Genomic DNA, 14,926 nt, shown 5'->3' on the forward strand with positions numbered 1-14,926 from the left:
GAAGATTCAACAAATGGTTTTTAACGTTGTTTTAGCATAATCAGGCAGAAGATTCAAATCATGAATATTTTAGAAACTGTTAAAATAGAAACATTCTTAAGGCTACAATTGCTGATTGGAGGCAGGTATCTAAGGGCCCACACTTTGTAAGGCTTTCCTCTGACATTAATTATTTTGGGTTTCATTTTCATAGTGACATTTATACCTTTTCCAAAATGTAATTATTTAAGCCTTATTGCATGTTCCATTATAAGCCAGCTCTGGTTATCTGTGCCTGTTCAAACTCAGTACAGTTAGACCAGAATAATTAAACTAACTAATTCATATGATTTGTTTCAAATAGCTTCAAAATGACCCGTGGCTATGCTTATAGCCTGACATAAGAATTTGTGTATATAAATGTGCATGTGTGTGTTATTTCTGTGATGTATGCACATAAAAAATAGAAATATGAAAAATATTGTATATGAAGAAGCATCAATAGGGGAAACAGTAAGGGGTGAAATTTAACTCATAGACATGTGTTAACTTTAGCAATAAACCGCACTCCCAGGACTGCCCCTGATGTGCATTTCTAATCTCATTGGAACATCTGAGAGGTTGGGAGGAAGTTAAAAGAGGAGAATGAGACCACAGTGGTTCCAAGAAATGTGGCTAGTTTTGTGACCATCTTTGCCTTCAGCCCACATGGGAAAAGACATTTAAAGTACAGGTGGAACTTCAGAAAGCCAGGCCTTGCTTGTTGTCGAAATACAATAAGCAATGATACTCTCACGACGACCACATCAAACTCTGAATCATGTTAATCAGTCAACTCTCTACAGAAAAAGAGTTGTATTTTATACTGGCCATTTTTTACATAGATTAAAAGAGCTTGCTTTTGGTTTAGTAAGGAAAGGAAAAGAACATTTCAGAGCAAGTTGATAGAAAGGCTTATTCCTTCTAGAAAGACAGTTTTAATTTTACTGTTTTTTAAATTATATGACTTTTCAAAAGGATTAAATGATTGGTAAATCTTTGAGCTGCTGAAAATACATTTGAATATGGTTCTTCTTTCAGCTAGATATGATCCTACCTCCTTTCTCTTACTTTTCCTATAAAACTTTGAGAATAACAATAACATGGAGAACATCTCTCTTTGATAATGAAGAGCAGAATTAATTATCTTCCAGATACTTCCTAATTTTGCATTTTTGCTTTTTATTTAACTCAGTTTTATGGCTTCTATCATTCCAAATTCCTATTTGAGTGCTCAAATTTCTTTTTTTGTAAGTTGTTTAAGAAATGGATTCTTTTTCATTTTTTAATTACTATTTTACTCTTCCTCAGCCATCAGTTTCAATCCTCTATTCTGCAAATGTCAAGTACCTCAGTTCTCTATAGGGCTGGGTGTGTGCTTTATTTTCCAGATGGAGACTTTTTCACTTACACAAGACGCGAACCTATTGGAGTATGTGGCCAAATCATTCCTGTAAGTTACTCTCCTGCACGATTAAAAAAGAAAACCTAACTCTCTTTAATTTGGTGACAAAGATTTCTCCATCACAAATGGATGCTTGCTTACTGGCCAAATGTGATATGAATTTCAACAAGCAGGACCTATTGAAAAGAGTCTTCCTGTGACTGAATTTCTGGGATATAATTTAGGAAATACTGAAATCTTGCTATACCCTGACATACCTCTTCAGTGTGCTTCAGTATTCCTGCATCAAAGCCCCAGCCTTTTCCTCTAAGAGTTATTTTCAAAAACTTGCATTATGCACTCTTGTTAGAAGCCATGCTTTGTGAGATGTGTCAGAGGGAGGACTGGGCTCCTCTGCTGTGGGACAGCCCTTCCGGGGACTGTGCTCCACTGACCACTCCACCACTCTGTCCCCTCTGACGTCTCTTCACAGACTCAGAAGCAATAAAAGTGTTCAGTTCCTGACAGACATTTTCTTTCCTATTGGTACGCGTTGGCAGAACACAATGATTACATTCCCTGTGGTAGGTGGCTACATATGCATAACACACTTAATTCTTTGATCCCCTACTCCTCCTCTCCTGCCCCCACTGCCTCCATCACTTGGTCTCCATCCTTTTGTAAAAGATATATTTGTTTCCTGTAATCTATCTTTTATTTCACTTTAATTTATTTATATCTTGAGTTTCTCATATAAGAGAAGCCATGAGATGTTCAAACGCGTGTGTCTGATTTATTACACTTAACATTATGGTCTCAGGTGGATCCATTTTCCTACAAATTACTCAAATTTACCCTTGCTTATGACAGAATAGTATTCTATTCTATATAAATACCACATTGTCTTTGTTCATGTATCTTTTGATGTACAGATAGACCACTTCTAAGTCTTAGATAATACGAGCTGTGCTGTTATACACATGTGAATGCATGCATCATTTTAACATGATGTCCTTCACTCTCAGAAAAGAACTTTGAAGGGGAATAGTTGAGTCAAATGAAATTTCTATTTTTAGTTTTTTGAAGAATCTCTATACTGATTTCCATAGTGGTTATTCTAACTTACTTTCCCACCAACAGTGTAGAGGGACTCATTTTTCCCTACAGCCTCACCAGTACTTATTATTATTTAATTTCTTGATGACAGCCATACTTTCTGGAGTAAGATGGAATCTCAGTGTTGTTCTAACCCATTTGAATTTCTCTAATGGCCAGAGATTTTGAACATTTTTTCATGTATTTATTGGTCATTTGTATTTCTGAGAAGTGTCTATTCATTTTAGTTGCCCATTTTTGAGTGGGTCTTTTATTTTGGGGGCTCTAATTTTTTTTAGTTCTTTATATATTGTAGATATTAGACTTCTGAGGAGTAGATGGCAAAACATTTTTCCCATTCTCTAGGTTGTCTCTTCACTCTGCTAGTTGTTTCCTGTGCTGGGAAGAAGTTTTTAATTTGATATAATCCCATTTTTTGATGCCTCATCTTATTTCTTGTGCAATTGGCATTTATGTTCAGAAAGTTCTTGTCAATGCCTATGCCTTCAAGATTTTTACCCATTTTATCTTTCATCACATTAAGTGTTTCTGTCTTAACATTTAGTTCTGTGATCCATTTTTATTTTAGTTTAGTATATGATGAGAGCTATGGGTCTAGCTTTAATCTTCTGCCTGTGTATATTGAATTTTCCCAAGATCACTTGTTAAGCAGCTGTCTTTTCTCCTGCATATGTTTTCAACTCCTTTGTGAAAGATCAATACCTGAATGTGCCTCGGGTTGTTTCTGTATCTTCTATTCAGTTTCACTGATTCACATTTCTGTTTTCATGCCAATTCCATGCTGATTTTATCACTGTAGCTTTGTAGTATAATTTCAAGCATCACAGGTCTGTGAGGACTTCTGGTTTGCACTTGTTACCCAGGATTGTTTTTGCTATTTTGAATCTCTTCTTGTTCCATATGACTTTTATACTTTTTCATTACTTTTGTGAGGAATGCTGTTAATATTTTCATTGAGAGACTTTTTAAAAATTTAAGTGAAATAAAGGAATTTGGAACACTGAAGTTCTTAAATGAGAAAGTGTTATTGATTTATTTTTTATTTCAATAACTTTATAGCATTTTTAAGGAAATTACTCATTCATTCAAAAAGCCACAAAATTCGTTAAAGCCATAAAACCCTAATATTAATGATACCTAATGTGTCTGAGCATTTTGCTCACTATCTTAATCCTCAGGATGCCCTTCTAGTAAAGGATATTATTTGTGCTTATGGAGAACAAATAACTTGTGTGAGCTCACATGGCTGTTCAATGATCACCCTGGGATTTTAGCCCAAGCATTCCCCCTGGACCCTCACATCTTTTTCTTTAACAAGACATTTGTCCTGGACTGGAGGGGTAGCTCAGTGAGAGAGTACATGCCACCTGTATGAAGCCCTAGGTTGGAACGCTAGCATCACAAAAAACGGTATTTATCCTATAAATAAATAATATAATTGAGTAAATAAAATAAATCACCTATAAAGAAAAGAGAATAACCACTTTTTTTTTTTTTGGTACTGGGGATCGAACTCAGGACCTTGCGCTTGTAAGGCAGGCGCCGGAACCACTGAGCTAAATCCCCGGCCCCAGAATAACCACTTTTTAAAGTATAGAATGCTTACAATATGTTTGCTTGTATCCAAAACCATGCAGTGATTTTTTTCCTGGTGGAATAACAATGCAAAAAAATGACATGGTTCAATATGGGTGCTCTTTCCTTTTTCCTTCTTCTATTTCCTTTAGGTACAGTGTTATAATTTACTAGTTGCTTCTGTCCATGGCCTTAAATAAAATACACTGGATGCCTGTACAAAACTGCTACACATAATTTAACAACTACAGGGTGGGGAGAAGGTTTATAATGTCTAAGTTACATTAGTAACTCTGCCTTTGAGCAAAACAAAGACTCCATTGTGGAATGTTGCTTTCTAGTGGAACTTCCCGTTGCTTATGCTGGTGTGGAAGATAGGGCCTGCCCTGAGCTGTGGAAACACAGTGGTTGTCAAACCAGCAGAGCAGACTCCGCTCACTGCTCTTCACGTGGCATCATTAATTAAAGAGGTAAGCTTCCTGGGTCAAAGCATGATGCACAAGAATGCAAGAGCCCCAGTTGATAAACCATCATTTAGTACTACTGTCTGCCACAGATATTCTAGCCCAGTGCTAGCTAGCAATGAGTGGCACATGCTTCTTGCCTTCCCTAATTTGGCTATATTGTTTTATATCAGGAGTCAGACCAAACCCTTATGTGACTCAAATGGACATGTCTGGGGTCGGGGTTTTAGCTCAGTGGTTTCACCGCCTGCTGTGCAAGCACGAAGACAGGAGTTCAATCCCTGGCACAAAGAAGAAGAAGAAGAAGAAAAAGGGCATGACTGGTAGCAGAGTTAGGCTAGTATTTCTCCATTGCTAATGACTGTCATCTAGGCCTAGGCCCTTGTCTGCGAAGTGGCAGGACTCTGCTGAGTTATGTGCAGCTGAGGTCAGCATGATTCCAATTAAAATCCTTTCCCCTGAATATGGCTTCTCACTGACCCGATGGCTTGCTTGCTAATTTTACCTGGTCCTAGTACCTGTGTGTTCTATCCAAGCAAGCTAAGCTGTGCTTACTCCTTAATAGCCCTGCGGGCACCATCATGCCAGGTGTTGGTAGTATTTTACTAGATGCCTTCAAACAAATCCAAGTCCCTATTCCTTCCCATAATTGTATTCAATAAATAATAGAGTGCTTGGGAACCTTAGTCTTTCCTGCCATCAACAGCAATGATCATCCCCCAAGACTCAGCTTCACGCTAAGTCTGGTTTTCTGCCTATGCTTTAATTCACCTTGTGCTGTAGTGGCTCACAGGAGGCTAGGACCCAGGGTAGAGGTTCTGGCAAAGTCCTCTTCCCCATTCCCTATAACGGTCGGCTGCATTGTCCTCAAAGGCTCCGTCCAGTGGGTAGGGTGCCCGGAGCAGGGCTGCTAGCTGGAATTTTGTCAGTCAGAGCACATGAATCTCCCCCATTTGCAGCCCAGAAGCCAGATGGGAGGCTTGGAGTCAGTCACCTGGTGACCACTGTTTCCTTGCTTTTATCTGACTCTCATGAACACAAATTCCAGGTGAAACTAATACAGCACCTTTTCAATGCTGGGATATTATGCTAGTTTCAACTGCCACTATGGCCCAGTAGTTTCTGCAAGTTTGTTTAAATTTAAACAAATTTTTATTTTTAATCTATTAAGGCTGCAGTTCACTGTGCCAATATATTTGTCTGTAACACTAGGCCATATTTCTAAAGCCTATTTCCATGAATGGATATTTTCATATTCATTTTTCTATTTTGCTTTCTTCTATATGCTTCAAAAGTAGTAAAGAGTATGTGAAACTTATTTTCATCAACTATCCTAATTGTGTGATCACTCGTTACTCTTTGTCCTTCATATCTTACCAAAACTTAAACAATTGTTAATCACTAGAAAGTTAAAATTTAGGAAAAGGACGGCCATACCTTAATAAATATTCTTCATTTCAAATTAAAAAGAGACAAAAAATGAGAAAATTTAGCAATTTGATGAAAATAATATGAAATTTTAACATGGTCAACTCAGTTGTAATCTTGTCTCCTACATGAATTCTTCACCAGGGGTTGACATCAGTTTGTGAAGCTTCACCCTGAACAGGATGACCTTGCTTCCCTAACATTTTACTGATTAAAGAATGTCACTGGGTTTGCAACTCAGTTCCTAAGCCTTAAGCCATCAACAGCCAGAGAACTAAAAATGTGAGGTCCTATCGGTTTGTATTTTTGCTGATGGAGACAATAAACACATTACTTTTCTTCTGTGTAAACATTTTACCAAACACGTTTAAATATACTATCTTCTTGAGTTACTGTAAGGAAATTTGAGATGGCCCTCATTGGAGTAATGATCCATAAACTAGGGACATACCCTGGGAAGAAAGTGTAGCATAATATTACCCCCACTGGGTTATTTTTATATGGGGTAAGAAATGAAACAATAATAATAAGGAATAAAGAATTAAGTTGCTTAGGTAAAATTTTCTTGGTAGAACAACTCACCAGATTACCTTGAAGAAGTAACCTCTATCCCATACTCCCCTTTCTTGCATCATTCTGAGTTCTGTTGTGTCTGTTTTGTTTTTTATCCTTTCAGGTAGGTTTTCCTCCTGGAGTGGTGAATATTGTCCCTGGCTATGGGCCCACTGCAGGGGCAGCCATCTCTGCACACATGGACATTGACAAAGTGGCCTTCACAGGATCAACAGAGGTAATGCTACTTATTCAGACTGGCCATTAAAAATGGCCACATCTCTAACTACTTGAAGGATGTTCATGTAACTATTTTGAAGCCAACAATGAACAGAAGTTCATTTTAATAATTTGTTGCTTATTCTACCTTCCAATTTGTTTCTATAACATAAACATTTGTAGTTTAGATGAAATGAAATACTGATTACAATCCTCAAAGGACTGAACTATTGAGCATGTTCTTTACCTTCTCTTATGAGAAACAGAGCACAGGTGCTGAGTCACATGATTTGTAAAGTTTATGATAGGAAGTATAAATTAGGCCACAGTGATTTGTGTGAATGAATGCAGTTGTACCCTTTAGATTATGAAAATTAAGTAGCAGCGCCTCACCCTGAGTACCTTATTTGAAACTCTCTTCCCTGTTCCTTCTGAAAGGGAGTTAAAAGCTCAGTTTCCCTTGATTTTACTGTTGGTTGCACTCAATTCTTGCTTGCTGGCTCTGGCCTGGTTGTCCAAAAATGTTTACAAACAATAGGATTTATTCTATGAGCACCTCAAGGAGAAGGGATGTGGGGAGTGCTGCCTGGAGGGTAGTCTTTGGGACAGTGAATAGTTCTTCTATCCTAAGCAAAAGAAAGGGAAGAAATCGTACCATATCAAGCAAAAAAAAGTCTCTTGAGTTCTTCTGCTAGGGTATGACTTTGTTAGATGTTTAACATAAAAAATTAACATATGCCTCTCACTGGTACATGGCCTAAAGGATTAGGACTGAGCAAGATTCTGTTTTATAAGGCTGCCAACACAAGCACAAAACAAGGCAGGGAGTAATAGGTGGTAAAATATGTGTAAAGTGCCATAAAGAGAAATTCTTGAGGAAGAGTACTAATCTCCAGATGGCTGCTAAACTTTCCTCTGGGTTTTGAGGAATGGTTACATGTTGAGCCCTGATGATTGAGAAATAAATGAACATTCCATTCCACTGTCTGATCTGCAGCCTGCACACCAATTGCCCTTTATATGTCATAAAACAACATATAGAAAAAGAAAGTTTTGTTACTCATATACACTAACTATACTAAATAGTTTAAATGTGTCCCCAGACAATTCCTCTTCCTTCAGGGGGAGTCAGGCAAGCAAAATGGTTGGACACCCATGTATCTAGGTAGTGAAATGAAGGTAATTTGATACTTTCATAATCCTAGTGAGCCACTCTAATATATTTTAAAAACTTATTTACATGAAAACTGAAATAAGATATCAGTCTTATTGTTTTTGATTTTCTAAAACTAGGTAAATAGAAATTTTTTTTCTTTGTTTTTCATAGATGTAAGAGTAGAAAAAGCTTGCCTTCTACCAGTGCCTAACTGAGATGAGGAAAGGCCGACCTACCTTTATGACTTTCTGTGGACAGTTGAGAATGTTCAGGGCATGCCAGCAACTATTGAAATGACTGAAATCTTAGCACAGAAGGTAGAGGAGGGAAGCACACAATCCCCAGGCTGGAGCTCTAAACTTTCCCTATAGAGACACTAGGGACATTTCCAGGTCCCTCACTCCTCCAGTGTGTCTGCTGCTCCCTGACCCCACTGCCAGCATCACTTCCTCTTCATCTTGGCTCATCCTGAAGCTCCTCACACATTCTGGGCTCATTTTACCTCCAAAAAGAAACCCTGATATTAGAAGAGTAGGCAACTTCTGGGCTCACATTCTGTTGCTGCTCCTCCTAGCAGTGTGTCTCAGATATGTTAAGTATCCCTGTTAAATTTGAAATTGAGGAGCTTAACAGGACAAGGAAAAAACTTCTTAATCACCTTAAATGAAAATTCACTTTTTGAAAAAGTTCTCATGAAATATGTTGCAAAGGAAAATGGACTATAAGAGACATTTCTGACAGGGTTTCTCTAATTCAGGTCTACACTTAGTTTAGCTTTATTAATCTACTTGTAGGAGATTGACTGAGTCCCATGAAACCTTTTCAGCAGATTCACTAATACTCTGTTCTGTAAGGCACAGCACCAGTTACTTCAGCAACTGCATGCAAAGTAAATGCACAATTTATCTTTTTTTAAATAGAAATAGGATCTTTTAATTAAAATGTAACACAGAGAGTAGGAAAAGAAATTCGAATAATAAAAAAAGCCAAATAAAATTATTATATAAAAGAGAAAGGTAAAGATCCTTTTAGTGGATCAAGGTGTCAATAAAAATAAATAGACCAGGTTTTATACTGTACAAAACAAAATGACGATAGCAAATAACTTAATGGGACATGATCCACAAAGAAGGAAAAACAAAAGGAAACAGTTATCTTTGTCTGAGTAGAGGCAAGTAGCATTCAAGAAAAAACCAGAAGAGTAGGAGTCCAGCTAACTGAAGTAATACCACAGAGCACCAGTGCACCAATTTAATATCTTTCTTCTAACCTCACTCTCAAAAACCATGTGTGGCGGAGAAGTGAGGGAGGAGGTGGAAGGAAAGGGAGGGAGAGAGAACAGTTGCATGAAACCACCGTGATAAACACTACTGAGGACAGGTATCCAGTGATAGGACTTTGTCATGGCTACCAAGGAGTGGACAGCCTCCTTAGCAAATTTATGCAAATGTATACATATACAACTAATACAGTTTGAAGCCAACTCTGAAGGAGTCTTCATGTGGTTCACTGGGAGACCAGAAGAACAAAAGCTTGTGTCTATCCAGACTCTTCAAAAAAGGATTCTAGGAGGAGTTGAAATATCAGCTGAACCCCACTAAGGGCAGGACTTGGATGTGATCTAGGTGGTGATGGATATATAATGAGAAGAAAGACGAGGTTCAAGATGCGGAGAATAAGGCAGTTGACTGGATAGAGTTCTATGAATGTCAGTAGAGGGATGGATGAAAAGCCAAATAAGTAACTTCAGGCTGGGCCATGATGCATCTGATAAATCTCAAGATGAAGTTCGAATCAAAGTGAAAAGTAACATCCTGTCTAATTACACACGTCAAGACCATTGTCATAGTCTATATCTCTGCTGTGTTGCCCATGAATGTTTTTCTGATTTATCTTTGTGTCTACATACTTGCTTGGGGGACCTTTTAAAATCCCAGATGCCAGTTGCAGAAAAATGCCTGTGTTTCTTCCAAATGAAATTTAATGATGCCACAAACATCATATAAATATAAAATGTTAAACTTGTCTTTGTGAGCACATAGAAAGTCTCCTCCTTTGTAATGCTCCATTTCAGGTTGGCAAAATAATCAAAGAAGCTTCTGGGAAGAGCAATCTGAAGAGGGTCACCCTGGAGCTGGGAGGGAAGAGCCCTTGCATTGTGTTTGCTGATGCTGACTGTAAGTACAAGCCGCCTTTGCTAGCCCTGCATCTTCATCCTTTGTGGTGTCTGATAACTCCATACAGTGAACTTGAATTTCACAAACAGGTTTGCTTCAAAATATAAGGAATTCATCTGAGTCCAGAATTATTCTTGAAAACTTTTAAATGGTCCTAAAGTTAGAACACATAGATAAGTTAATCACAGACACCATTTCTTCATGGTTTGGAATAGATTGCTGTTTCCTCTTCTGAACCTTGAATAATATAAATGTATTGCATTTAGGAGTGAGGTAAGATATATTTTTAATAATTTGAATGTTCAATTATTGGCACCATGTCAAGCGTAATGAGATAACTCAGATATGTTGGGCCTGAAACACTGAGGAGACAGCAATTTTACATTTGTCACCTCCCTTCACTCTGAGTCACATTCATTAATTGAGATTGTCGGAAGAAAATTAAACCTGCTTACACAGTTCCTATTTTCTTCTATCAAGGATAGTTCAGTTCACATACATACTTAACTCTGCAATTATGATGTGACCCCACAATATGATGTTTTGGTTCATTCTGATTACCAAATAGAACCCCCAATTTACTCATAAATAAAAATTAGCAGAGGTAGGTGTTCAGACATTCTTCTAATTCTTTCTTAAACTCTTGCATTATTGGTATGAACAAATAGTTCATGAACTGACTTTTATGAACTTAACTGAAGTCTTTAGAATGCACTGTCTTATTACACGTTCTAAAATATGACATTATTCCCAATATTCGAAGCCTATCAGTCAACTGCTTCTGATAAAACTTAAACTTGTATGCTTAATTCACAAATTCACATCCAATTGCTTTAATGTTGAATTGAATCTTCAGCATCTAAAAAATTAAAATGCAAAAAAAATTAGTTTCTTCTTGTTAAAGATCCACTAATGAAAAATCCTAGGCAGAATCTGCCACCTAAATAGATAAGAGATTATAGGCATATGTGAAATAAGGTGGTGTACTTTTAGGTAGGCTTTGAAAATATTTTTCCCAGAATAAGAACATAAGGCAGGGTAAGTGATTTTATGAGTGGATTTGGGGGTGGGGGGTGTTGTACTTATTTTTTCAGAAAGATCAGTTTTTTAATTGACTTTTAAGAATGATTCAAAATTACTTTCAGACAAAGCATATTTCAGATTTTCTCTCTTATCTAGTTACAACCTGATATCTTAAAGACATATTCACAGGAATCAATTTAGAAATGGAGATATTTACACAAATTATTGTAATGGTATTTAATCTTAGGATAAAATCCACATTCTTAGTTACATCCATATTAAAGTTAGGATAATAACCCCCACTTTTGCAAATTCTATTTATTGCCACTTTCATAGTAAATGAAGAATCACAAAGATTAATTTGTCATCTGGATTTTAAGAGATGGAATGTATAGAGCCCATATTTGACTACTCAACTCATCATTTTTCTGTTATCATTGTATTGGCTCTGAGAACTATACATAGATTATATACTCTTTAGATAATATTTACTCTTTAATGTGCTTTTTTTTTCAGTGGACAGTGCTGTAGAATCTGCCCATGTAGGCGTATTCTTCCACCAGGGCCAATGCTGTGTAGCTGCATCCAGGCTTTTTGTGGAAGAATCGATTTATGATGAGTTTGTTCGAAGGAGTGTTGAGCGGGCTAAGAAATATGTTCTTGGAAATCCTATCACCCCAGGTGTAAATCATGGCCCTCAGGTGAGTGTACAAGAGAAAGAACAGCATTTCAGGGGACAGGAACTAAGTGTCCTTTTTTGACTGAATAAACTTTCCTCTCCTTTTTTGCAACTTCCTATGTCACAATACTATACCAAGTTGGTGATTTAAAAATCTATCAATGGTGAAAGAAATCATTTTGTTTTTGTGTTGCTGATTTTTCCTGTCTAGAAACAGTTTAAGAGCCACACTGGGTATTAAAAATGGAGAATATTGACAAACAGTATTGATTTTTTTGCTTTCTTCAACCACATCTTTTCATTGTGGGCAATTCTTTGTTCACTTGGAAGTTTCTATACATTCTTACCATTTCTTCCTCAAAATTGACCCTTCCTCTCAGCTGACATTCCACAGATACAGACAGCGAGAATACTCTTGAATTCTCTTTACATTTCTCAGTTACACTCATCTTCTAATGGTACTGCAGGTGTCCTGGAGATCCTGATTTTCAGAAATCCCAATCATTCCCCTGAATTCCCTGGTTTTCTTGTGTACTTAGAAGCATAATCAAGAAGAGTAGCTGACTGTCTTATAAAAGATCACCTTTCCCTCTTCCTTGCAAGATTCCTTGTCATCTGTTATTAAGATCTTGGAGCTTTGATTCTGAGTTTCCTCTATCCCTTTGGTGCCCTATCCTAGAGTAGTAATGCTCAAATAGGGGCAATTGTGTCTCCCTACCTAGGCAATCTTTGGCCATGTCTAGAGATATTTTAACTTGTGATAGTTGGTAGGAAGGTGTGGTTCTACTTGCATCTAGTGAGTAGAGATCAGCAATGCTGCTAAACACCTTACAAGGTATGGAAGGGCCCCGAGACAAAGAATTAACTGGCCCACGGTGCCAAGAGGGCCACTATTGATTGATTGTGCTCTAAAGACTGCACAGTAAGATTGGAGACTTCATTCTTTCACACCAGATATTATAGACTGTTCCATGCTATTGATTTGAAGCCAAACTATTCTTGACCAGTTGGCTAAGCAAAAATAACCAATTATCCAACATTTTGTGAACACTACTATCGACAAAACCCTGAGGAGCACTGAAATAGGAACAAAGCAGTGCCAAAAAGAACAAGGAAGACAGGTTCTCTGACCTCATGGTTTACCTCCTAGGTAACTCAGAAAACTGTCTTGGATTTTCCTGTTCCTCCTAGGTATCCAAGTAGTAAAGCCTCAGTAGTTATATAATGTCAAGTATTGACAGCTCAACATCCTAAAATAACTGGCAAACAAAGTTATAATTTTAATTGAAATATATTTTGTATTTCCTTGTGAGTTTAATGACTACACATGAGTATGCCCAATTCTATGATGTTTATCAAATCCTCAAATGGATTAAAAATATATTCATTTTGAAATTTATCTCACGAGACAAAAAAGAATTGGATTCCAAGTGTTCTGTTGTCGTTTTCTCTCAATCTGTCTATCTACCTATAAAAAGATAAAGAACTGCTTTATTAATTGATAGAAAAAGAAGAGAGAAAAGTTTCTAAAATAATTAATATTGAAGTGGTTGGGTAATATTTTGCTCTGCTAAATGAGTCTGCACAATTAAACCATCATCCAAAAAAGGTAGAGAAATACCTCACTATTTTTAAGAAGAAGAAATTAAAGATAAGATTCTAAAATAGGTAATCCAGTGACTAATATAAGACTTTAATCTCAGTCCATGAATAGGGTTTTGTAACAAGTGGCACTGCATAAGTACAATCAGTAGGTATATTGGAACTTTAAGAAACAAAGGACTGAGAAGCCCCTGGGACCACTACCCTTAAATTTTTTCATCTGTTTCAAGAAAGTGCTTGTGAAAGAGAAGCTCTCACTCACTAATCTTTAGCTTAGGGCCTCATCTTCTGGGGGTTGAGGGAGCTGAGGGTGTTTTTAATATAGTTATAGAATCTTCTTCATTCATTATCACAACAAAACAATTATACAGAAATAATTGCCAAATATTTCTTTAAGACAAATAACGTTTTAAAGAAAATTGATATTTTCTCTCATTGAAAGCTCTGGCAGCTTTGGAGGCTTTCATGTGATTTCTTCACCAGTAGAACCAGGCTTACACTCAAGCAACCATGTCAAAGGGACCTGCAGTTGGCATTGATCTTGGCACCACCTACTGCTCTGCGGGTGTCTTCCAGCAAAGGAAGGTGGAGATAATCACCAATGATCATGGCCACCAAACCAGCCCAAGTTTTGTTGCTTTCACTGACACTGAACGACTGATTGGAGATGCTGCAAAAAATCAAGTTGCAATGAACCCCACCAACACAGTGTTTGATGCCAAGCATCTGACTGGACAAAGATTTGATGATGCAGTAGTCCAGTCTGATACGAGGCACTGGCCCTTCATGGTGGTGAATGATGCAGGTGGACCCAAAGTTCAAGTCGAATACAAAAGAGAAACAAAGAGCTTCTATCCAGAAGAAGTATCTTCTATGGTGCTGACAAAGATGAAGGAAATTGCTGAAGCTTATCTTGGGAAGACTGTTACCAATTCTATGGTTACTGTGCCAGCTTACTAAAGATGCTGGAACTATTTCTGGTCTTAATGTACTTAGAATTGTCAATGAGCCAACAGCTGCTGCTACTGCTTATGGGTTAGACAAAAAGTTTGGAGCTGAAAGAAATGTGCTGATTTTTTATTGAGGAGGTGTCACTTTTGATGTTCAATACTCACTATTGAAGATGGACTCTTTGAGGTGAAATCTATAGCTGGAGAACCCACTTAGGTGGAGAAGACTTTGACAACTGGATGGTCAACCATTTTATTGCTGAGGTCAAGTGGAAGCATAAGAAAGACATCAGTGAGAACAAGAGAGCTGTCTGCTGTCTCCTTACTGCATGTGAACTAGCTAAGAGAACCATCTCTTCTAGCACCCAAGCCAGTATTGAGATTGCTTCCTTCTATGAAGGAATCAACTTCTATACCTCCATTACTCATGCTCGATTTGAAGAGTTGAACACTGACCTGTTCTGTGGCACTCTGAACCCTGTAGAGAAGGCTCTTCTAGATTCCAAAATGGATAAGTCCCAAATCCATGACATTGTCCTGGTGGGTGGTTCTACCCATATCCCTAAGATCCAGAACCTTCTAC

General features: G+C 37.5%; 1 protein-coding gene across 1 annotated transcript in view; it reads left to right on the plus strand.

The window, feature by feature from the left end:
• The window catches only part of LOC101696832 (aldehyde dehydrogenase 1A1-like), a 57,910-nt gene that overhangs the window by 20,947 nt on the left and 22,037 nt on the right, over positions 1 to 14,926 (plus strand). Inside the window, exons 5-9 of the mRNA XM_087184107.1 lie at positions 1,410 to 1,471; positions 4,435 to 4,563; positions 6,662 to 6,775; positions 9,987 to 10,089; positions 11,629 to 11,813. Coding sequence (XP_087040233.1) covers positions 1,410 to 1,471; positions 4,435 to 4,563; positions 6,662 to 6,775; positions 9,987 to 10,089; positions 11,629 to 11,813 — 593 coding nt within the window. The remainder of the gene's footprint in view (positions 1 to 1,409; positions 1,472 to 4,434; positions 4,564 to 6,661; positions 6,776 to 9,986; positions 10,090 to 11,628; positions 11,814 to 14,926) is intronic.

Source organism: Heterocephalus glaber, unplaced genomic scaffold (genome assembly GCF_053883595.1).
Source record: "Heterocephalus glaber isolate CG9 unplaced genomic scaffold, H.glaber_assembly_v1.0 deba00001481, whole genome shotgun sequence".
In the NCBI taxonomy this organism is placed as follows: domain Eukaryota; kingdom Metazoa; phylum Chordata; class Mammalia; order Rodentia; family Bathyergidae; genus Heterocephalus; species Heterocephalus glaber.